A 24,779-nucleotide genomic window follows, 5' to 3' on the forward strand; every position below is an offset into this window, starting at 1 on the left:
AGAGCCCTGCACGGAAAACCAAGATCTGTGCCCTTTTGAATCTTTTTGGGTGAAGAAAGCAGAAAGTAAAGATTTTTGGAGTTATTCTCCAAATCCCTTTTTATCCCCTACCTTCATGCCAAATTTCAGCTCTAGCTCTTCTGGAATTGGATGGGAATTCATACCATCCAGAGAGTTAGTCACGATAGGGGCTTTTATATGTAATGAGCATGCTTTATTCGTTAGCACAATGAGTTTCTCGTCCCTTTATAAAAACTTCCCAACAGGATTTTACAGCAACTGCTAAATTTTTGACCTCACATCTTCAATTAATGTGAACTCTTTGCTCATCCCATCATAACACAACCCATAAAGTACCTTTGAATAGCAAACCCCATAGCAAATAAATTGTTACAAAGAGTAGTAAAAATTAATTGAAAGCGTATGATCGAGAAAAATAAATGATTGTATGTTATTCAAACAATTCTCCAACAGCATATTACACAGCTACACAACAATGAACACAGGTATCATTGAAAGGAAAACCAAGGGATGATTTCATCAAGGTGATGTAGTTCTCTTTATCAATGTTTTCATAAAAAATGAAAACATCATAAAAAATGAAAACAAACAATTCCGTCAACTACCTTTTGTGCCATAAAAAGTACAGAATGTCACATACTCTCCAGGATGATGAGGAATGAACAAAATAACCCACCATTTTTCAAAAGTGATCACAGTCGTCAGAATCCTCATAGTCTCATTTCCTCAGATCCTCCACTTCAATGATGAGAACAAAAACAGCCAAATGTTTGCAAGAATTTGGTCCTCGTGACTTGAAATATCAAGGCCATCAAAAATTCATTAACATATGCACAATCCATTCATGACAACTTTTATTTTGTTTTCTTCTTTGGCTTGAATCTGTCTAATACATGAGCTGGTTTCGTCTCTTCTACAATCTCTTTGCTTTCATCCTTCTCCTCTACATCACTAAGATCACCATCATCAGGCAGACCACTTTCCAATTCCTTAACCTTTCGACGGAATTCCTGAAATAAAAATAAAACATTATTTGGCATTAAGTTCAGGAGTCCATAGAAATAATGAGTTTCCTATCCTCACAGAAATCATATCTCAATGGGCACTTACTTTATTACTTTGCTCTTGAAGTTTTCGTCGTACTTTAACAGCAGCACCAGGACCACCTTTACCTTTCCGCTTTTTATCCCATTCAACCTTAGGAGGTTTGACAAACTGCAAAAAAATTTAAGAAATGAAACTGATATTTAAGCAGGACAGCACAAGCAAAAACTACTAAAAGTTTCTAAATGCATTCATTTTCCATTTGAATTGTGGCTTGAATTTTAAGTGTATGAATTTGACTACATGAAGAGATGGGACAGGAACTTGAAAAATACCATTGAATCTACGGATTAAGTTAAATAAGGATGTGCATCACTAATTGGTCAATTTTCCATTAAAAAATCACAATTCTCCAGGATGCGCTAATTTATGGAGGAATCATTGCATGAAAACTTAGGTGAAGACAAATCGCGCAGCTTGCTAGTCAAAAGTACCTGCGCTGCATTCACAGAAGAGTGCAGAGGAAGCACTACCTGATAAACTGCAAAGACTCTTACTTGAGTTTCATGTGAATACTCATGTTGACAAGTAGAAATCCAAATATTTGGGTTTTTATTTGCTTGAAGCTATCCCGTTTTCAGAAAATAAATCAGGGCTATGCGATGAAAATAAAATTAAATACGTCCCCAAATGACACAAGCTCCTGTGGACTACTTCTGCCAGCATTAATACCAACTTCTACCCAAAATTAAATCGCCGAAAAAAATGACTGAAATGCACCTATATTCTTCGTTATTTCATTCTAAACAAATAGAAACTCAGGACTAAAAAATTCTTTCATCCAACAGAATTATTTTTAGTGAAGAGGTTTGTTATACAGAGGATGAAATGCATTGTTCTTATGGGAGGAACATCAGGAAACCAATTGTTTTCGCTGAGGGGAGGACACACATTCTGTAGATGTTTTTTCTGAAGAGGTTTTATTGTATCAAAAAAAATCTTCAAACACAGCTACTGCTATCACATTGCAAAGTTCACCATAGAAATAATTAATAATAAGAAATAAGCAGTAATATCATGGACAAATTCCAACATCCATCCCTATTTAAGATCCAGCCTTTTATAAAAATGCCACCCAATTAATGGTGTAATACAAAAGGCACTTAGCTAAACATGGATCCCCCTAATTTTATTAAATAATCACTCTTCACTGAGCACAATTGAAACCATTTAAGGCAAATTTATTTCAAATAGAACCACCAATATTATGATATCATTAGGGAATGGAAGTGATACGACTTGAAACCACAAACTGTTCAGCTACCCAAACCAGGGTTCCCACTCTAACTACATTATAAAATCCACAGTTTTTTTCCATGTTTTCACGGCATAAATGTCATCAAATTCACTGTTTAAAGATAAGACATTTTAGGCAGAAATATTGATCACATTACAATCATCGGCCGCATGTCAACGAAAAATTTCTCCAACGCAACAGATGCCTTAAATGCAAACGCAGCAATGAAATTGCTATCTCTTATGACGTCACCTATAGTTAGCAAAATTCAGGTCCAGCTCAAGATAGTGTGTGGGAAGATGGAGAGAGCAGGGTGGCAGGGAAGTTATGAAGTGTCTGATATTTTGCCAGGGTTAATGTCTTCCAATCGCAAGCTTAAGGTCAATGTGCTGTCATGGCACAAGGACCAATAAATAATTGCGCCTCGAATACACGTGTGCAGAAAAATGCGTGGACAGTATCTGCACGTGACTCGGCCTTGAAACATGATCGAAACATCGATTTTTCTTTTAATCTGTCTATCGTAGTTCCACAATCAAGTTTGAGAGATATCTAAGGATTTATGACGAAATTCATGGCTTATTCACGGTTTTAAGGTTTTCACGGTTGAGTGGGAACCGTGCAAACAAAACCCATTCCTCGATTAAATAGCCATCACAAACCTTTAACTTTTGTCTAGCTTCTAACTTCTCCTGTAGAGATGGAACATCAACTTCTTTGATAGCTTCAGTGTTGAGAGTAATAAGCTCTGGCTGAATCTGAAAATAGAAAAATAAAAATATTATACACAAATAGAGAAAATTTTCTCTCCCAGACTCTTTCCCAATGCATGACGAGTGTGTGTCATCATGGGTTTTTTATTTCTCTAAGCACAAGATGAGTATGTTTCATCATTTAATGTATATTCACCATCAAATATCATCATTCACAATACACATAAAATCAAGTTAGAGAAACTACGAATGAAGACATCATATAAGTTACAGGTAACTTATTCACTCCAAATACTATGAAATTTCAAATTACTAAAAACAAGTAGTAAATATAAATCCTAAATAAATAATTTATAAGCCATTGAAATAGAATTCGGGTGGGGATGAGGCATGACACCAAAATTAGAAAGGGTCAAGAATGATTTGATATAGAAAGAAAACTACAGTGCAACCTCGATATAACAACACCCCACGGTGCACTAATAAACACTCGCTATAGCGAATTGTCGCTTTACCGGAGGTGGAGCAAATAATAGCCAATATACCTGTTGCGAACAGATATACAGGAACAGGAGTGGTGCGGCGACAGATAAACATCTATCCGATAAACGTAAGCATAAATCCAGACGAAAGGCGATGTTTTTTTGCATCACTAAATTTCCTTACTCAAATAACGACTAACTATTCAAACAATTTATAAGCGCCGCACTGAATAAAAACATTTAAAGCATTGTTTCGTCAATCATTATATTTATCGAACGAGAGTTTACCACATAAATTTGAGACTGAGCACTCCATTAACTTCATTTCTAACAGATCGCTAGCAGTTACAGAGATTAAGGAGTCTTGATGAAAGTCTTCCGGCGATGAAACCCTCGCTATGGCGAGATCCAACGCCGAAAGGGTCTCGTAAAAACGAATTTTTTAACACGCTTATTATAGGGTCAATTGACGGTGCATCGGCTATCTCTCGTAATAGCGGGGGTGTCGCTATAGCCCGTACTCGCTTTAACGAGGTTCCACTGTACTATGTTTTGGATGCGTACAAAGGATGGACAATGTCAGAATTTCAAGGGCTGCCATAAAATGGGTCCAAAAGTTACAAGAGGACATTGAAAATCCAGAATGGGAAATCATGGATTGGTGGTGTGAGAAAATATAACCCTAAAGAAAGAAATGGGCAAGTGAACCTGAGGAAGGACCAAAGAAACTCTTGATTTCATTGGAACACCCAACATAAAAAAGTATTATACTATATCCATTGATTTCAAATATAAAAATACAGTAGAACCCCGTATTTGCATTATCGGAATTTACGTTTTCCCGCAAATTGCAAGTTTTTTTCTGGGTGCTGTCATATTTCCTATCTCTCCAATGTAAATAGATCCCTGTATTTATGCCGTGTTTTTTTCGTTTTCCGCCATGTGCATCACGACGCGCCGGCTAAAAAAAATTATTTGCCTACTAAAACAATAAATCGTGCATATCAGCCCTTAAAAACTATCTTTTGGCTTCCTTTCGCGCATTAGTATTTAAAAATCCAAGAGAAAGAGACGCAATGAGAACTATTTTTGGGAAGAATTTGAATGTGGCGGGACAGAACGCCACTAACGTCGGAAAGTTGAACTACGTCATCTCGTTTTCTGTCAGCGGCGGAAAGATTCACGATATGAAAGTAGGTGTTTTGAGCAATCGATCGATCTCGCGAGCTATGTAATAATTATAATGCAAGAACTCCTGAAGCAATGTTGACAATAATCATGTAGCCTATAATTTGATACGAGAGAGTGAAAGGAAACCAGGCGTGCTGAAACGTGATAAATGCCGGAAATATAAAACTTGACCGACAACTGGGATCATTTGCGCTGACTTCATTCAACAGTTGCGTAGCGTAGATGGGTTAATTAAATACTTTTAAAAAAACTTATTTAAACTTGAATTATCCCATTCACATAGCAGCGTATCGCAAACAACTGTAACTTTCAAAAATTATGAAGTCGCACGACAGTTTGTACTACGCACTTGATCGCCGAGGAGTAGTTCAGATACTCGTGTGTTGGCAAGTTATCCTCAATTAGTACGGGAAATAGAAATTATCCTGCTTGAAAATGGAAATTCGAGGTGAAAAACGGACATTTTTAACTGACGAGAAAATGAAAATTTTAGAGCTAGTTGATTCCCACACCGGAACCCGCATCGATTCAAACGCTGGCGAAGCAACTCGAATGTTGGGATTGGCAATCCGATCGGATTCCCAGTCTCTACATTCAATACCGCGGTGAAAAATCGCGATGCCATTGTAAAATATGCAAACCAGTGTGGACATTTATCAAAAAAGATAATATATGTGAAGAATTCCAGGTAAGAAGAAATAGAACGAATTCTAAAAGAGTAGTTTTTAGGTGCAACATCATCTAATGTTCCAGCAAATGGTGTCATCTAAAGGGCTGTTTACATAGTACATTAACCCGTACAAGTTAATGTCTAAATTATGAACACAAAAATGCACCGTGTATTCACCCAACTTGTGCGTATGCATGAATAGAAAATAGAACCTGTTCGAATTTGGTTCATGCATTCATAGTCTGATTTAGGGACGGGAGATGTGCCCCTCCCCCCCCAGATGATTAAAAAATAGACAAAATTTGAATACGGTTAGCACAGGAGGATCTATGGGCATGTGCCCCCCCAGACACTTAAAAAAATATGCAAGATTTTTAATACGGTCCAGTTATCATTGCGTTCGTTTTGTATAACGTGGTATCATTGTGCCCCCCTTCAGAACAAAATCCTGGATATGGCCTCGCTTGTGCCCCCTAGAAAGAAATCCTGGATCCGTCCCTGATGGTAATCATTACGTTCGCTTTATTTTGTGTATTACTCAAGGAGGCTCAATCATTTAATTCAATAAGAATAACTTTGATATAAAAATAAAGAGAATTTAGTAAAGTCATTGTTATATCTTGTTTTTAATCTCAATTAAGACAAGATCTTTTGCCGGTCAGGCCCTCTGTGCCCCTCCCAGAAAGAAAAATCCTGGATCTGCCCCTGCCTACATTCGTACATTTCCTGTTCCGTTCCACAAAAATCATTCATGCAAGCAGACATTAATGTATCGTGTAAACAGGCCCAAAGGCCCTTGAGAAAAAGTATTTCCCCAGAAGATTGGGAATCAAAGATTCCACGGCATCTATAATGGTTGGTTGGAAAGATTCAAAAATAGGTACAGTCTTGTATACAAGATGGTGAGTGGTGAAAGCAAAGATGTTAACATAGAGACAGCAACTCAGTGGAAAGAATCTGAATATGACTTCTGAAAGGTTACAGCCCAAGAGATGTTTTTAATGCAGACAAAACAGGATTATTTTTTAATTTTTGTTGCCAGCTGTGCTTCAGAGGGAAACAATGTTATGGAATAATGCTTAGTGAACAATTAAAAAATCAACATTTCCAAAGCCAGCATGTGAATAAAAGTGAAAATTCTCTATTTCCCACTATTTGCATTTTCCCGCAATTTACACTTTTTTTCTTGGGTCCCTAGAAAAGTGTAAATATGGGGTTTTACTGTATATAAGAAGACAGGGGCGGATCAAGGATTTCTTTCTGGGGGGGCACCAACAAGGCCGTATCCAGGATTTTGTTCTGGTGGGGCACAAGGATACCTCGTAATACAAAACAATTGCAATGATAATGGGACTGCATTAAAAATCTTATTTTTTATGGTTCTGGGGGGATGGCATGCCCCCCCCCCCCCTCCCCCCCACCAAGATCAGCCTATGTTTGAAGGCAGCAAAAACAAATATTTTAATTTAAAGACCCACTACTGATAAGATGGTAAAAATATCACTGGTGCACTCAGCATATTGTGTGATACCTTGCATTTCACCAAGAGGTTCAATTCCTCTTAACATAACAACAAAAAAAGCATTCCTACCTTCTCCAGCAATGCTTTGACTTCAGCCTCTCTCCTTTGCTGCTTAGTCTGGAATGGATTACTCTCCAATGCATCAAAGTTAGGCTCACCACTTCCTAAATAGGAAAACAAAGTACTTAGTACCTATGGTGAAATTACAAAAAAAGGAAAATAATAGGAAACCATACATTTATTGGAACAACAAGTATTCCTAACTTACAAGTATTTTTCAAAAAGCAACATGATAAAGGTCTTCCAAAAAATGTTTCCACCGAGGAAATTTATTAGAGTTTAATATGAATTTCGGCTTGAAATATACTTTAATAATTACTTTTAAATTGCACTTTTGATAAGCAAAATCTTCAGAAGGACTATTTTGTAGTGAGAATGGCCACTAGGCCAAGCATTTCGGCTTTTTTGAGTCCAAAGCCTCAACCATCCTAAGGTGCACGTGCAAAAAGAAACAAGCGATATTTTTCTATCAAATACTGAGGTATAACTATGCGCAAAACGTTGAAGTTGCACCTTTTGACTTTTAAAGCTACAACATTTTTTTTTCAATTTATTGTCATGGTTCCTGAAATACCATGACTTAACCTGACACATTGAAAGTCCCTCACTTTCTCTGACTTTTCAGGTTTCCCTAAGGAGTGGAATTTTCAAATGCAGAGGACCATTATGAAAAAGTGAAAGTGCTTATAATTGCAATTCAAGCATTGGCCAACTAATAGAGATCCATCATTAAAAAGGTATAAAAGCCAAATAACAGAATAAATTATATAATAACCTACCAGGAATAAGCACACTCTGGAATCCATTATCAGAAGCTACACCAAGAAAATCTTCATAAGGGCAAAATGCAACCTGAGACATTCTCCCACGGCATCTATGACGCATGTAAGGTTTGTCTACAGGCAATACAGTGGGATCTTGATAAACCTGAAAAAGAACAGATATATGGAAACATTACATAAAATAAATAAAAAATGCCAATGGTTAAGTTATTAGTAAAGTCACCCTATTTCACCCTAAATTGACAATAGGCATAGCACAGCCATTACACACACAAAGAGCATGAGACGTTGAGGGCATATGCATAGTTTAATATCATTACGTGGGGATAGTAAAATACCAACAACGGATATCAAGGATCAGAATTCAAGTTAATCCAAGGTTCATAAGAGAATCCAATCCAATAAGAAATTGACAGAGAGGAAGGGATGAAGCAAGCTTCAAAACAATTACTACCATAAGTTTTAGTCACATTAGCATCTAATTCAACAAATATTACCTCAATGACATTCCCCATCCCAGCAGCTAACAGGCCTTTCTGGCTGAATGAAAGATCTGCCGGAGTATATTTCAACTGATATCTATGAAGAGCCCCCATATTTCTCAAGTCCCACACCTAGAATAAATAACAAATACATAAGTTTACAAAGTACAGTGCAACCTCGATATAACAACACCCCACGGTGCACTAATAAACACTCGCTATAGCGAATTGTCGCTTTACCGGAGGTGGAGCAAATAATAGCCAATATACCTGTTGCGAACAGATATACAGGAACAGGAGTGGTGCGGTGACAGATAAACATCTATCCGATAAACGTAAGCATAAATCCAGACGAAAGGCGATCTTTTTTTGCATCACTTAATTTCCTTACTCAAATAACGACTAACTATTCAAACAATTTATAAGCGCCGCACTGAATAAAAATCATGCAAAGCATTGTTTCGTCAATCATTATATTTATCGAACGACAGTTTACCACATAAATTTGAGACTGAGCACTCCATTAACTTCATTTCAAAACAGATCGCTAGCAGTTACAGAGGTTAAGGAGTCTAGATGAAAGACTTCCGGCGGTGAAACCCTCGCTATGGCGAGAGCCAACACCGAAAGGGTCTCGTAAAAACGAATTTTTTAACACGCTTATTATAGGGTCAATTGACGGTGCATCGGCTATCTCTCGTAATAACGGGGGTGTCGCTATAGCCCGTACTCGCTTTAGCGAGGTTCCACTGTATATTCTTGGTGCTCAAAAGATAAATACAGTGGAACTTGGTTAGTACGTTCCTCCTTAGTACGTTTTCCTCCTTAGTACGACGATTTCTCTCGGTCCCGGTACCAACGGAACAAAATACAGGTGAAAGTATTTGGTTAGTACGTTTGAAAAAATTGCGCTTTCCTGGTTAGTACGCTCAATTGCTAGCCGTGACGCAACCCGCAATTTGTTCTCCAGTATTTTCTTAAGGGTCGTAAAGCTCCGAATTCATGATTTAATTTACTTTAACTAGCCATTAAAATTCTTGCATTCATTCCACATATCTTTCTTCGGCCGTGATTTATCCAAATGCATTTCTCAATTGTTATGACGCCATGAATTATAAAATATGGCCATTTATCAGGAATGTCTGACCATGCAAAACTGCAGCCAATGAGAAGCCCCAATTTTCCCCACCCCGAGCTCCTCACCTTCTGTTGCCTCCGGAGTGCCCACTGCGCACAAATTTCACGAGTGGGCAATTATTGCTATGACACGAGTTATCATGATGAAGAAATGAGTCTTATTCAATTCCCACTTTATCTAAAGCAGTACTGCACGACGTCAATGCTACGTAGTACGTGCGTATTTGACACCTGCAGTGGGAGCAGACGATGCTCTGGATCTCCACGCGAAGCTTAGCTTAAAAATACTCGATCTCGGCACGAAAGCAGACGACATTAAACAAATTTTAAAAGTAAATTTCAACTGTATAATATAAAATCTTCTTGTAATTACGTCGTAATCTAATAATCTTGCGTGTTATTATTTGATATATCGATCGCTATAACAATCGATATGGCTTTATTCCAGAAGCGCGAATGTGTACGGCTGTTGCCGTAATTTAAGGTTAATATAATTTTGACCAATTTTTATGATGTTTAAAAACAACCCGTTGACATACTCAGGGTTGTTTTTATATTCTCCGAGTATGCTGTGACAAAAAAGAAGTGACTTAGCTATACTTGTCCTCTTTCTATAAATACATATAGGATAAATCACGGCAGAAAGACGCCGTTTTCATGTAACTGTCTTCGGGAAATCTATGAAACATTGTGATTTTTACTCACATGGTATTGTTTTTCATTGTAGCGCCCATTTTCTTTATTTTAAAGGTGAAAAGAGTTCAGGAAGGCGATCCTACGAGAACTACCGATAGTAATTGTAATTGTGACGACTTTTCCACAGATTGCAATTACCCCGACTGCTATTTATTACTTTCCTCGTTAGCACGTTTTCCTGGTTAGTACGTTCATTTTTTGTGGTCCCTTCAGAAACGTACTAAACAGGTTCCACTGTACTTGAAACAAGTGGACAAGAGAAAAAGATATTGAAATTACAAGATGATGGAAAATATGAATACACAAAATGAAGACAAATTGCAGAAACAATGAGTTGGAGAAACAGCTTACAATAGGGTGGTTTCTTATTATTTTTTTATTGCCTAAATCGAAAGATTATTACTCCTGGAGTACGTATTTCACGCTTTTAGATTTTTAAATTACGATATCTATTTTTTGCGATTAAATGAAAAGTGAAAAATTTCAAGCGCGCGAAAACGCGACGCGTAAGTAGGAATGATGGGAAAAAGTCCGTGCGACGCATTTCTGGTTCCCCCTCCCGCCTTGTGAGGTGACCTTGATCAAGGCTCTGAGCGCTGATAGGACGCAGGATGCTAGCGGGTAGCTGAGTACCTTGCTGGCTGGTAGCGCTTGGCTTAAAAAAGGTTTATTAATACTAGTGATGGGTCGGTTCGATTCCTCGATTCTTCGATTCCTCGATTCTCGACCAAGAACCGGAATCGAAAACGAGTACTTGCCAAGGTGAAAAATCGATTCCGATTCCAGTAGTACTTCAAAGAACAAAATATCCGCGTTTCCAACAGTCATTTAAATTTTCGCGCCACGCAATCGTAATGACAAAATACATATCTTCTATGTGGGATGTGCGAGTACTCGAAATTTCAAGTCGATCGAGTATTTGGTACTCAACTCGAGCGTTTCGAGTAGCATTACGAATGTCGAGTCGAGTAGTTAACGTTACAGAGCTTTCGAGGCTAGTAGGTCCAGCAATCTGCCGACAGGAAGCGCTATCATGAAACTAATGTGATAATGCAGTTTTTAAAGCCGATAAGTCATTCTAATGCCTTGGCCAGGTAGTTTCAGCTAGCCGAATACATTGTAGTTGTCGACGTGGGCGCCGAATACCTTTACGCCAGCCGCGGCGGCCGATCGTCTTCCTACCCGGCGCACACTCGGAAAAAAGCTGGAAGTCCTAAATGACCTTTTTGGGGATAGAGACTTGAAACTTAGCGTAAATACTCATAAATCATTACCAGATATAGATTTATATGTCATTTGACATTAATACGACCCTTTAGTGAGATACAGTGGCCCAAACATGACCAATTTTTCAATGCCACGCGAGATATCGTTTTTCCTCAAAAAATCTTTGAATTTATCCAAGTGGTTTTGCGTTGGTATGAGTTTTATGGAATAAAAAACGCAATATTCCTTTGATCTGGTGCTTTGCCTATACCTTCAATGACTTTTGAAGATTTTGGCTCTCATCTGTCTGGTTTTACAACGTAAAATGGCCGACCCGTTTTTCTCGTGAAATTTGACATAAAGTTGACATTATATTTCGTTTACGAAAAATATAACTCGGAAAATTTGAACCACTATATAAAGTAGAGATTTCTAAAGAGTACTAATTAGAAATCTTGGAAAAAAAGTTTGCGACGAAGGAAATAAGAGCGATTTTTCAATCGCGCGTCAAGGCTGAGCTACACGCCGCGGAACTCTGAGGCTCGGAAACTGAGGCCGATTTTTTCAAGTTTTTTAAAACATTAGCCTTGAAAATCGTCATTTTAAGCAAGAAAAATCGTCTTCATTGACTTAAAACACTTAACTGAGGATATTAAAAAGGATTATGTATAGATCGACTGGACCATTTAGCGCATTACTCGAGTGAAAATACTAAGGATTGGACATTTTTCGGAACCATCCCACGCATAAGAAATATGGCTCGGGTATTGAAGTAAAGTGAAAAGATTAAGTCAGCACGCTTAAGAGAGAGAAAAATGAACTGTTTCCGTGAAAGGCAACAACCGATAGGCAATTTTTCCCTTTCCACCTTCGCCGAGGTGAGTTGCGCGGAAAGGGGAGTTTTTCACACCACAAGGCTCTTTTAGCCTTTTTTTATTACTGCGTCCGTCCGATGTGATATTCATTTGTAGCGTTTAGTTTCTTTCTTGAACTTAAAAAAGGAAAGAGATTTTAAGGTTGATTAAATGACATGAGAAAGAATTTTTTTGGCTTTACAAAACTTAAGTTTAGTTCTATAGTTCGTTCGCTTCGTCCACTTGAATTCCATGAAGATTCAAGAATCAAAAAAATCGTTGATATAATTTGTAATAAAAATTCCAAAGTCTCCATAATATTGCAATTTTGGTATAGGAAAGTACTTGCCCAATCACACAAGTGTGTAGCAAAAGGCAATATTCTGCAGGCAGTAATACTGTAACTTCAAAACCTGCTGGCTGAGCATGTAGAATAATTGGTTTTTCTGCTTGAGAATTTGAAAGGGCCAAATATTACATGATTCATACACATAATATGTAATCTTTATTACAGCTATGAAAATTTCTGTACTCAGGGCTCTCCCTTGTAGTTTGGATACATATATATGGTCGACATATTATGAGTGCCAATATTCTAAAGTAATACCTGTCATGTAACTCCACTTTTCAGGTATGATTTGAAATTTAGCTATTATATTTTAATTACATAGTGATGATATGAAAGATGCTTTTGTCAACTGACTCTTTCACAGAGTAATATTTTTAAAAGTGGTTTTCTTGTTGCCTGGAATTAAGTCATATTTTTCTTGAAGCCTATGACATCAGAATCGATGGAATCGGTATCGGTAGAATCGGAATCGAAATGTCAGAATCGGAATCGGGATCGGAATCGATAAAATTTTGGAATCGACCCATCACTAATTAATACCTTATCAAACGAAGTAAACTTTCCGACCTTAGCCAGTTTTAATAGGTGATTATTAAGACATGTTTCCCTGAGCTCTGTGCCTCATGCATGCATTAGTAACCTCAGACGATGTATAACTCCTATCCTTTCGTGTAGAAATTAGGTCCCTGTGACGTCACGTGGAGTGGAATCTCATGGGCGCCAATCTGGCATTTTTCAAATGAGGATAAAATTTGACCCTTGCCATTCGTCTAAACCGGTATTTCAAAAACCAAATAATTTGTGTATTATGAATACACTAATGGTGGGTAACGAATCGCAATTAATGCCTTTCGTTTTCTTTGATGAAGGAAACTACCCTATTCCAAAATTGAGATTGAAAGTCTTAGCTACATTTAGAAGTCAAGGGTTTCCAAAACATGACTTATCATTCCAGCAAGCAACATAAAACTTTGAAGAAAGAATACATACATTGTTTAACATTCTACTGGTTCATTACAGTAAAACTTTGATTTACGCAGTTGGAGGGACCGAAATATGAGCACTATGTAAAATCAAAGTGTGTAAAATCAAGAGTTGGTATTGAGGAGGAGTATAATTTTATGGATAACACTTGCTCATTATTTTTAGAAGGCTTAGTCATACCTTTTTGTACATATAGTTCTCATTGAAGCCAGAAACGGAACCAGAAAAAGTCTCATATGTGAAGTTTTACGGTAAATGAGCATGAAATCCTTTTCAATCACATCAGATATATGTTTTCCGGATTCAATTACTCATTTGGAGGCAAGAAAATGAAGGCTAATTATTTACTCAGAAGAAACACCACAGATGACGTGCTACCTTTAACTTCCTTTCCGTTAAAAAATAAACACTTGCCACCTAGCGGAGTTAAGCTAATAGCTATTCAAGTTCCAATCATATTTCATTTAAACCCACTGACAATGAGATAGAAGTTGAGTCAGTTCTGATAAGTGCGCCGCGCAATCAACTATCCCTCGCCTCCATTCGTCCCGCTGATGTGGGGTTAGCCCGTGGAATGAGACAACGCATGTTGCTTTTACCATCGTGTTGAATCACCGTCGACTTACATCCATACTAGAAGTACGACTACTTTTTTGGATCACCTCGGAAGCCAAAATTTTGGCACGGGAGGATTTTTAACGGCTCATTTCGCCGTTATATTTCGCTGGGGCGACGGAAAACATAGCGTTGGCAAAATTCTAGAAAACCTTCCGTTAGGGACAGATATTCCGTAGTTCATAATTCTGGATTAACGACCATCTACTGTAATTACAATAAATATGTTATAAATGATTGCCGTAAGTTTAAGGTTTCGATATCCTTCTACGGCAAATTTGAACCAAGAGCGATATTCGCATTCGTAAAGGAGCCTGAAATATTACTGAGAGGACGCAGGGGGAAGCAATACAGTAAACTCTTGATTTTACGAAGTCAGTGGGACCGGAAAATTGGCACTTCGTAAAATCGAGTTTCGTAAATTCAAACCTTTTTCATAAGTCACGAAAAAAATGTTCGCTTTTGTTTCTTCCGCCGTTTTTTGTCTTTAGTGGTCTTATTTAAATGTTTTCGGTGGTTATTCTCGGTATAATTCATAGAAAAGGCTTTTTGCTATCGATTTATGATGTGAAAAATCGTTAAATACCACCATAAAATTCCCATTTTTAGTTCATACTTCAACATCAACGATCGCTAAAGAAATTCCCGACCAGTTTAGAAAACGTAATCAAATAATGAATTGCAATGTTTATTATAAGAATTAACAGTAATAAATTTGTGGTTAGGAGCCAATAGCTACTATTGAGTATGCAAAAGATAGATATTTGTTTCTGACACCCACGGAATTTTAGCGGCAGCCGGCCTAACCGCCATTTATGTCGCCCTCTATCGCTCAGTGACGAGAAAAAAAAAGAAAAACAAGGGTCTTAGCCCGTTTCCAAAATAACCTTCGTAAGTTAATATTTCGAGTTACTTCGTATTTTCAGCAGAATGTGCTCTATTTTCACTGAGACTCAATTACGATCATAAATAACGTAGGATGTGATTATCTTCTGGCGAATATTTGAAGTAAATTCTGTTTGAGTTCTCCGTCCGACTACTGTGTTCCATCATCTTCGCAGACGTTGCCATAAAAGACTTAATTCTTCATCAGGACTGTATTCTTCATACCGGGTGTGAGGAGACCTGTTCATATAGTATGTTTCTCTCCTTTTATGCCGACAGGAGCAAGGTTCCAACCGGAAAACGACAGGAGAAACATCTTACAGTATCGGAGAAATATAGATAGAAACGTTATTATCCACATTGATTGTTTTCCTACAAGAGACGTTTTATCATTTCTCAACGTGGTTAAGTATTGGTTCGCTAGCGTGAATTCCCAAAAAATGACACGCAAAGACCTGTACCGTCACCTCATTTAGTTTTCGTGTTCCTTTCTCCGCCGTATTGAATGTTAGGCAAAGGATCATTGACATAGAGAAAAGATTTTCTTAGTTTTAGCACTAAAAAATAGTCGCGCCATAATCGTAAATAAATATAGTGTGGAAAGAGCAAAGAAATGAATTTCAATTGAAAATTCAGCTGAGAAGAAGAGAGACAATTATAAGCGCGGTCCCATTTTCCCGATAGTGGAAGATACTTCTTCCGCCTCTCTCCGGTTAATAACTTCCCCCCGTTGCAGGTAAAGATGAACCATGCCCTTCTCCACAATCGGGGAAAGTTCCCAGTGGGTGGGGTGAATAAGAGTGGGATGGGGATTGCCTGAGGGAAGAAGTGTGGTCAGCACAAGGACTGGTGAAGGGGGCAGGACAAAGAAGGGTGGGGAAATGGCCTTCAGCTCTGCCTCAGTCTACTTTTGGGGGCCGTATTTTTTTGCGACGCACACAAGCACAGTCTCCTTAGGGAGGGAGTGAATGGGAAATGCTGGGGAAGGAGGGGTTTGGGATGCGTAAGGTGGGTGTCAGCAAGATCAGCCAAAGGCGGCAGGAGGGAAGGGACGGCTTTGGAAAGACAGAACCCCAGCATGGGAGAACGGGGAAGCGCGTGAGAAGAAAGTTCATGGTTAGACTTGGAAGTGCGTCTTCATTACGAGAAGCCTGAAATATAAATTGGCGGTAAATAGAGCCCAGTACTTAAGATATTTAAGTTGTTCATTCACAAAGGCCAATATATACACGAAAAGATATTATGGCGCGGATTGCATGTATCAACGTCCATTTCGGGATGTTATTAATTTCTGTTCCCATTTATAAAAGTAGCAAATAGAGTTGAAAGAATGATAATCATGAATAAAAATATCTAAATCGATATCCAAACGCACATGAGCAAAATAGATGAATGTATACATACCGATCCATCGCAAGTAATACCGCTCAAGCTTCTTCCGGTATAGGACTTTAAAATCCTGGATAATGCCTTGGTCCAAGGGCTGGGACTTGCTAGTCGAGTTCGGGGGTAAAAAGAGGACTCGAACATTAGCCAATTTTAGATCTTCCACGTATTTATGAACGGTGGCATTATCCATTATTAAAACAATTTTGCTGTTCTTTCCAGCAATTTTTCTCTGTAGACGTATAACCGTTTGCTGGAAAATTTCTCGGGTCATCCAGCTGTTTTTATTTGCATGGTAAAAAACGGGGAGGGCTTCCAATTTTTCATGTTTTAAGCACCGTGGCCTTTCAAATTTCCCAATGACAACGGGCTTATTTTGTCCGTGCCCGTTTGGTTGACGCACAGCCCCACAGTAACACGCACTTTACTCTTTTTCCCCCCATGGCACCTTTGCCCTTTGAAACCCAGGGTTGCGTCAGGTAATCCATTAAAAAATAGCCCAGTTTCAGGGGCCAGCGAGGGTGAGCTCGTCGAGGAAAGGGTCCCGGATTAGGGACCCTTCGAAGTGCTTCGGCGAAAAGTAGTCAAGTAGTCTTCGAAGTACGTTCACAGCAGTGCAAAGGGTTAATTAGGGGTGTACGAAATACTCCGCGCGACCTTCCTGACATGTTAAACTACGAATTATTGTCGATGCCATGTTTACGAACAGGCACGTAAATACGGGCATAATGTCAGCCGCAATATTTTAACTGAACTCCTACTCCCCCTAAATTCCCACAGTGAGGTTTTTGGCGACCCATTTCTCTCCAAAGTTGCATTATCATTTACGATTTCGCACTTTTAATGGACCACAGTTGGAAGCGCTGATTTTTTAGCTACTTACGCCGGCGCAACTAGTTTTGTTGACAAATTTTTCGCCGTAGTTCGTATAAACGAATGCCATTTGCTCCTAGGGACCGAGCCGAGGTTCGTAAATTCAAAAAATTTCGTATAATCGAAACTTCGTATAATCGAATAGCGCCATGTATTTAGCATAGGCTTTTCACCGGGACCGCAATATCACTTCGTATAATCGAAAACTTCGTAAAATCCTGCTTCGTAAAATCAAGAGTTTACTGTAATTAGATTCGCGATGTTTTTAGTTTCACGCTCAACAGCGCGACGTCATTTCAACCGTTCCTGTATTCAATTCGAGGAATCAAGCGAGATGGAGTGGAATTGATTCATAATGAAAAACTTACTTGCAATTTTCCACGATGTAGTATCATTGAAACTCGAGTCGTAGTTCCTGTATTCATTTTTGCAACTCATTGAGACGAATAAATAACTTAACTTCATATTGCTCCATTCGGAATTTTCAAAACAAGTCAAAAGACAACTGCGTAAAATCAAGATTAGCGGCCTCTTGGGGGCTGGGGTAATGCTGCGCAAAATCGAAAAACTGCGTAAAATCAAGAAAAGATGTAAAATCGAAGTTTCACCATTGCAATTCCCTATGCTTTCCGGCCGGACTTGAGTGTCGCTGCGTAAAAACCAGACTTGATGTAAAATCAGTGAGTAAAATCGAAGTTTTACTGTATATACACAATTCAATGGTACAAAAGGCAATTTGATCATTTCAATGGTAGACCAAAATGAGTCTCATGCATGGTTTGGTAACAATTTATTTTTGAATTCACTCTAACAGACACCACAATGACCACAGCACTTTGATGAAATAGTGGAGAAATTAGAAATGTGATAAACTAAATTTCTTTTGCAATTTAGAATGATTTACAGTGGCTTTAGAATGATTTACAGTGGCATGTCCTTTTTACAGATTCATATAAGCAAATATTATAATCTTTTAAAGTATTCATTATTCATATCTGATTAATTTATAATTCATGACAGTATATAGGCTGCAATACACATTTAAAACCACAAACATTAGCCCAAATTAATTGGACTTTGATAGCAACTCCTACTAAAAACTGTAATAGAACTTACAGCAAGGGTCCGATCTGCAGCGGCAGTAACCATATAATTTCCTGACGGATGAACAGCTAGGGACTGTAGTGGTGCTTTATGACAAAGCATTGAAACTAATGGCTCTCTGCTATTAGGACTCCACATCGTCACAACACCTGAGTGAAAAATTTTCCATCAATGAATGGTGAATGAAGATCAAATATAACGATGTATGCATATCACTTGACCACACATTAATGACAGGCTTTGCTCTCTCCCAGGAGCAGCAGCATCAACAACTTTTGAGCATAAGTTCTTCCAGCCATTAAATTAATCAAGAGTACCACAATCACTCTAAAGAAATACAACATATATTGGACACTGAGGCACGCATATGGCATGATTATTGATCAACATATGTGCAACAAGACCAATCTGAAAGTTCTCAAGCAAAATCTGTCCAGACCAACTTTTTCACCAAAATTGCCTGAAAATGTAAATAATTAACAACAGATCTCAGCACTGTACACCAAAAATCATCTGAGTTTCTTGTATTGTAAAACTGCCAAATATTCAATGGGCTATTCCATTCTATTCAGCAACAATTAAACACTCATGATTAACTCAAAAAATTATTTGTTCATTCATGCCCCTCCACATTGATTATTAAAAAGATTCTAAAGAAAGCACTTTACCCGATTAGTACTCAACATCATACGTACAATTTTATGCGTATTCCATTACAATCCCAAGAAATATAAATATTATTTCAACAAAAAATTGGGAAATACTAGAACAGAGGAATTTGTTACATACCCTTGCTGTGTCCAACACACATGAGTGCATTTTGAGGATTCTGAACCATTAAATTAAGACGTCCTTTCAAAGCATTAAACTGGGACACAATTTTTCCCACCGAAATATCCAACCATGTCAGGAAGCCTAAATCACTACAAGAAGTCAAAAGAAAATGGAATGGTAGAAACTCAAGACGAGTAACTCGATCCATCCTCTTCAAGCAGTGGAGTTCTATACCTCGGTTGTCATAAATGTAAGTCCAACTACGCTGTGCAACAGCATACATTGTCTCGGTATGAAGCCATCTGAAAATTGATGCATATGATAAGGCTTAGTACAGGCAAAATTTAATGTGATCACTAAGCAAGATATGTTTAATCTTTCTACATCAATAAATGAAATACGCTCGTAAGTGGCAAGCATTTTAACAAGAACTGTATGATATCTACCCTTAATATCTGTTCCATTGGGAAATATTATGTAAAATGCAATCTTACTCACTCCTACTGAGAGCATTAAAACAATGTGATCTTCAGCACCATCTTACCCTTCTAGGAGTATCAGCATTTGTTTTACCATTGTTTGGTGGATTTGAACTTTGAAAAGAAAATATTGCCTGTAGGGCAATTGAAGGGGCTAGCAACCCTTTCAAAAACTAGCTTTGGTTGTAGCCATCCTCCTTTTCCAAATTATTTTCCATTAAAGCTATCTCCATCGCTTCTTGTATTACACTTGAATGATTATCATGTCTTAGTCAACATGCTAGGTTAAACATTTCTTTATTTATAAAATAAAGTTCAAACATTATTTCTAACATGTTAGCAGAAGATTCCAGCATCAACCCATTGCAAGGTTAGGTATGAATTATCTTTAAATTCAGATAAATTTTGGGTGGCTGCGGACCTCAACTTGCTGACAAAGAAAAACTATTGAGAGTGAACATGGTTTAGAAGCTCTTTCATTGGAGCATATAGAAGCACCTTTCATTTTTAAGCTGAGGACTGCACCCAAAGTCATTATATCCTAATATCTTTAGAATTTTGGATGTCAAATGACCTCAACTTGTTTTCGAAAAAGAGTGGCAAAAGAAATTTTGGATTGCTAAGATGGTTTGATAGGGTGAAACAGATCATAAGTTGAAGGTAGTTAGATAACTTATATGTACCACTGAAGAGATACTCCTCCAATTACATTCAGATTTTGTCAGATCTTGGAGGATCAAACATGCACTGCACAAACTTTCCTGGATTTAACATAATGTCGACAGATGAAGTGAAATATCTGGGAGTTACAGCAACTTCAAACCTATCATGAGGAACACATTGAGAAAATATTTGTGGCAGAGCCCTGAAGGGGCTAGGATTCATCAAGGAGGTTGTGGGAAGATTTTCGAATGAAAACTTAAAAGAAAGGTGCTATTTCGCACCCACCTGGCAACACCTTGAATGTGCAGAGAGCATGTGGGACCCAGCAGAGAAAGACTTCATCTGTGAACTTAATGTAACACAAATGAAAGTGGAAAATTTCATTAAAACTGCTATAGGAAAACAGAAAGCATTACAAAGATTTTAAACCAACAACACTGGGAGCCGCTAAATACTTGGAGGCTACATGCTAGGCTTACATTGCTTAGGCAGTTAGGAAAAGACATCTTTTAGGGGGACACAGAAAACATCACACCAGAACCTTGTTATATTTCCAGGTCCGTTTTATGAGGGTTAACTTAAAATTAAGGTCTCCTATGTCGTTGTGTTGCCGTATGAAGCGCTAGGCACTAATCCGCTAACACCACTGTGTTCCTTGGTTCCTCCACTACCATTCTTGACCACCCATTTTTGACATAGCAGCTGTCTCCATGAAGCTTCCCTTCACATCTCCATTCAGGTTTGAAATTCAGTCCGTCACACAATTTTTAACCGGGAAATCGGTGGCACCTATCGACATTTATCACCAATAGGTTGATCTTTAAAGCGAAAAATGTACGGATGTTAACCCTTTAGAGACGGCGGAGTTTTCGTCTTAGCATGACTGCTGTACTGAGCCCCAAGAGACTCTTCTTTCTCATGGTACGGAGCATTTTTGGAGGACATTCGTTAAGAAGGGTCTCGCTGAACCATTTTCGACCCCTCCACGCAGGGACTCCACATTATCTCGAACTCCGAGAGTAGTTGTGCTCCCTCCTTTCCGGGTTTACGACCATACCTGCAGCACTGGTTCACGGTCAACTTACATATTGCTTATATGTATTTAGCAAATGGATAATTGTTGCTTTCACGTAAATTGCAGACGTTGAATTGAATTCCTCATTTTTATCTGAGCATTGTCAAATTTTAAACGAAGTTCTAAGGCCATTATTAACACAGCAACAATTTCCACGTAGATGTTTATACATAACTCGAGATATAAGTTAATATTTGTCGTAGAAATTCGTTTCAAAATTGTAAACGCTGCTCCAAAGACAAATAAGACCTTCCTAAAAGGGGATGAGCTAGAAAACGTATATATATGGCTTTCGATCTCCTGGCCGGGCAAATCTCACACGTATGTATACGCCCGTCGTCTCCCGGGCCAGGAAACGTCCACACGTATATATACGTGTACAGTAGGGAAAAGGTTAAAAACGTTCATAAGTGGTGCCAAAAGTTCCTTTACGGCCGTGCAAACGTCCTCTGCCAGGTGAGTACACAAACAGCTCAACGAAGACCACCAGAGGCAGCACGTGGAATGTGCGGAAGAAGTTGTGTGCTATTTTGAAGAGAAAGAAATTATTTTTTTGGACTCAACCACCCAGTGATTTCTATATGTTGCTTGCCCTGAAGAAACACCTTGGAGGAATGAAGTTAGTGACGGATGACGAGGTGTTAGATGAGATCAACGCCCATCATACAACGCACGCAGACAGAAACCGGCATGACAAAGGGATTTAAGTTTATCATGTGGATAAGGAAAATTAATCGAGCGCCAAGCCGACTCAATTGCAAATTAGCTGAAACCATGACATTTCAAACTATGTATACAACAATGTAAATAAGTGTCATATTTATGATTTAAAAAATTGGAGACCTTACTTTAAGTTTACCCTACAGGACTGAAAAAATGCTAGGCAGAACTTCGTACATGCATTTCATTTCTTTGATAATGGTTGTTGTCCCAAAACCCCTACCACATGCCTGTTGAGGCAGATTGCACGCACAGTTGTATGTAGACGTAAATGAGCACGGTGATCTGCTAAACATTAATAAAAATCTTTAGACAATTTGGCCATCGAATAAAATTTAGGAAGTCATCCGACTGGGCTGCACACATACCTGACATCATGGATGGATTCCATCACATTAATTTCACACATAAGCTTCTTAGTAACCCAATCCATGGCAGCCACATGTCCTTTCTTGCCACCCAGTAACAGATATCGTCCATTTCGAGAGTAATTCAGTCTAAAAAGAGAAATAAGAATCGCTGTAATACTTGGAAAAAACATAGCATGTTTTGCAACATAAAACTACAGAAAAATGAAAAACCAAATTCTATGCAAAATTGAAATTACAAGTTTCATTTATCATACTCTCAAGGGTACAGTGGCAATTTTTTTATCTTAGAGGTTAAAGTTGTTAATTCATTTGCCACAGTAACAAGAGGTAGAGGAGCATGAAATAGCCCCCAGTGTGAGTCTTCAGGAAGTTTGAGAGAAAAAGATTGTAAATGTCTTATGTGATTATCCCATTTATACTGACTATCTACTTTCAAACATCGACAACAAAGAATTAGTGAGTTTTAATCCTAATAAACTTGCACAACCAATATTTCTGGTCCTCACTGAATGCAAGAATCGACGGACACACATTCCTTCCAAACTTACACCCACCTATATGGACCAAACTGATACAACTGAAGTTCAAAATGCTTGGCAGCATTGGTGATATCAACTTCCTTCACGATCTCACTTTGCAAAATACCGGCCGTATCCTCGCCATCCTCTGGGATCAAATATCTAAAGAAAAAACAAAAGATTTGTTACTTCAACACACACCCCTCACTGGATATCAATGCGACTAATAAATCGGGAACGTATGACAGGACCTATACTAAGTATTTTTGAATGCACTATATACCAAATTCATACAGGGTTAATTATTTCCCTTACCCACTTTCCTCCGTCAGCAATAGCTCAGTACGGGCTGCCTGTTCAGCAGAGAATTCGATCAAAGTTTCCTTCCGTTCAAGTCGTTTTTTATGAAATTGGCCTCGCACACCTTTAGAGTCAACTTTTTCTCCTCTGCTATATCGTAAAATCTTTTCCTCGGGTAGAGAAACCTTCGTAGACGAATGCACATTCCTTCCTCCCCTTACACGACGTGGTTTCAAATTAGCTACAGTAACAACTTCTCCAGATATCGCGTCATTAGAAACATCACTATTTCCCTCGAAACTCTTAGGCTCCGGCTTTTTATACTTGAAGCTGTTTTTATTCTTTACAAGTTGCTTTTTCTTCGGACCAGAACCATCCCCTTCTTTCTTGTCGTCAGGTTGATTGAAGTACCGCTTCATTTTCCTTGAATCAAACCGACATATGTGACTGATTCATAGCTCCTTAGCAGTAGAAGTACGAAGGTCAAACAAAAATATTTAAATACTATTGTTTTAGTAATCAAAGACAGATACAACAGTTCACAACACACGAGGACCACCGTTGAAACGTGCATTAGAAACATATGAACACTGAAATTCGAGCACGAAAGGCGCGCGCTTTCAATTCCCTGACGAATGCGTGGAACAAATTTTATTAACGTTTCAGCTGTAATTAATGGTCCTTATCCACGCCTAGCACCGATAGACTAATCTTTGACTTTTAAAAATGAATTTTCCATAGTAAAGAAGGATTTCTGAAAAACACCCACCTGCCTAGAAAATATCCACCCGAAAAACACCCACCTGCGACGGTTACCCACCACCCACCTGCTACAATTGTATGCACTATATTTTTCTAACATGGCATTGTGGTCTTTCAGGAATTGTCCTGAAAGTTTTTTATCAAACATGAGATAGTTACACTTTCTGCTGAGAAGGTAAATGACTACTCTATATATTGCCCACTTTTGGTTATACAACTCATTACATAAGAGGGTGTCCAGCCAATCAAAGCAGAAAAATTCATGCATAATTCTAGGTTTCCCAGGGAAATATCCTGGTTAATCTTACGTTGTTATCGCGATAGATAAGAATTGTAAAACACCCAATAGTAAAGTAAATGCATACATAAAATAAGGCCAGAAAATGGGTGTTGAACTCAACATTTTTTGCATGAAATGAATATGAAATAATCGATTTTGAAATTCCAGGTCAAATCAAAAGTTAATTAATAATCCATGCATAATTCCAGGGACTACAATGTCACACTTAATAGGGTAGTTTCCTTCATCAAAGAAAACGAACAGCATTCATTGTGATTCGTTACCCACCATTAGTGTATTCATATAATACAAATTATTTGGTTTTAGAAATCACAGTTTACACGAATGTTAATGGTCAATTTTAACCTCATTTGAAAAAGGCCAGATTGGTGGCCATGCAATGCCACTCCACGTGACGTCACAAGGACTTAAGATGCTAGATGCATAGTCAGGAGTTTTACATCATCTGAGATTACCAATTATG

The 24,779-nt window shown here is 38.2% G+C and overlaps 1 protein-coding gene across 1 annotated transcript; it reads right to left on the minus strand.

The window, feature by feature from the left end:
- Window positions 1-426: 426 nt before the first annotated feature.
- LOC124165573 (WD repeat-containing protein 46) lies at window positions 427-23,835 on the minus strand. The gene is made up of 11 exons (XM_046543029.1): window positions 23,269-23,835; window positions 22,990-23,115; window positions 22,433-22,561; window positions 19,143-19,429; window positions 18,366-18,502; window positions 8,280-8,396; window positions 7,780-7,927; window positions 7,010-7,104; window positions 3,025-3,120; window positions 1,132-1,236; window positions 427-1,031 (listed from the first exon to the last, which is right to left on the minus strand). Exons 1-11 carry the CDS (start codon window positions 23,670-23,672, stop codon window positions 876-878), a joined length of 1,800 nt encoding a protein of 599 aa, XP_046398985.1. The 5' UTR covers window positions 23,673-23,835; the 3' UTR covers window positions 427-875.
- Window positions 23,836-24,779: the final 944 nt, after the last annotated feature.

The sequence above is a fragment of the Ischnura elegans genome, chromosome 9, assembly GCF_921293095.1.
Source record: "Ischnura elegans chromosome 9, ioIscEleg1.1, whole genome shotgun sequence".
Taxonomy (NCBI): domain Eukaryota; kingdom Metazoa; phylum Arthropoda; class Insecta; order Odonata; family Coenagrionidae; genus Ischnura; species Ischnura elegans.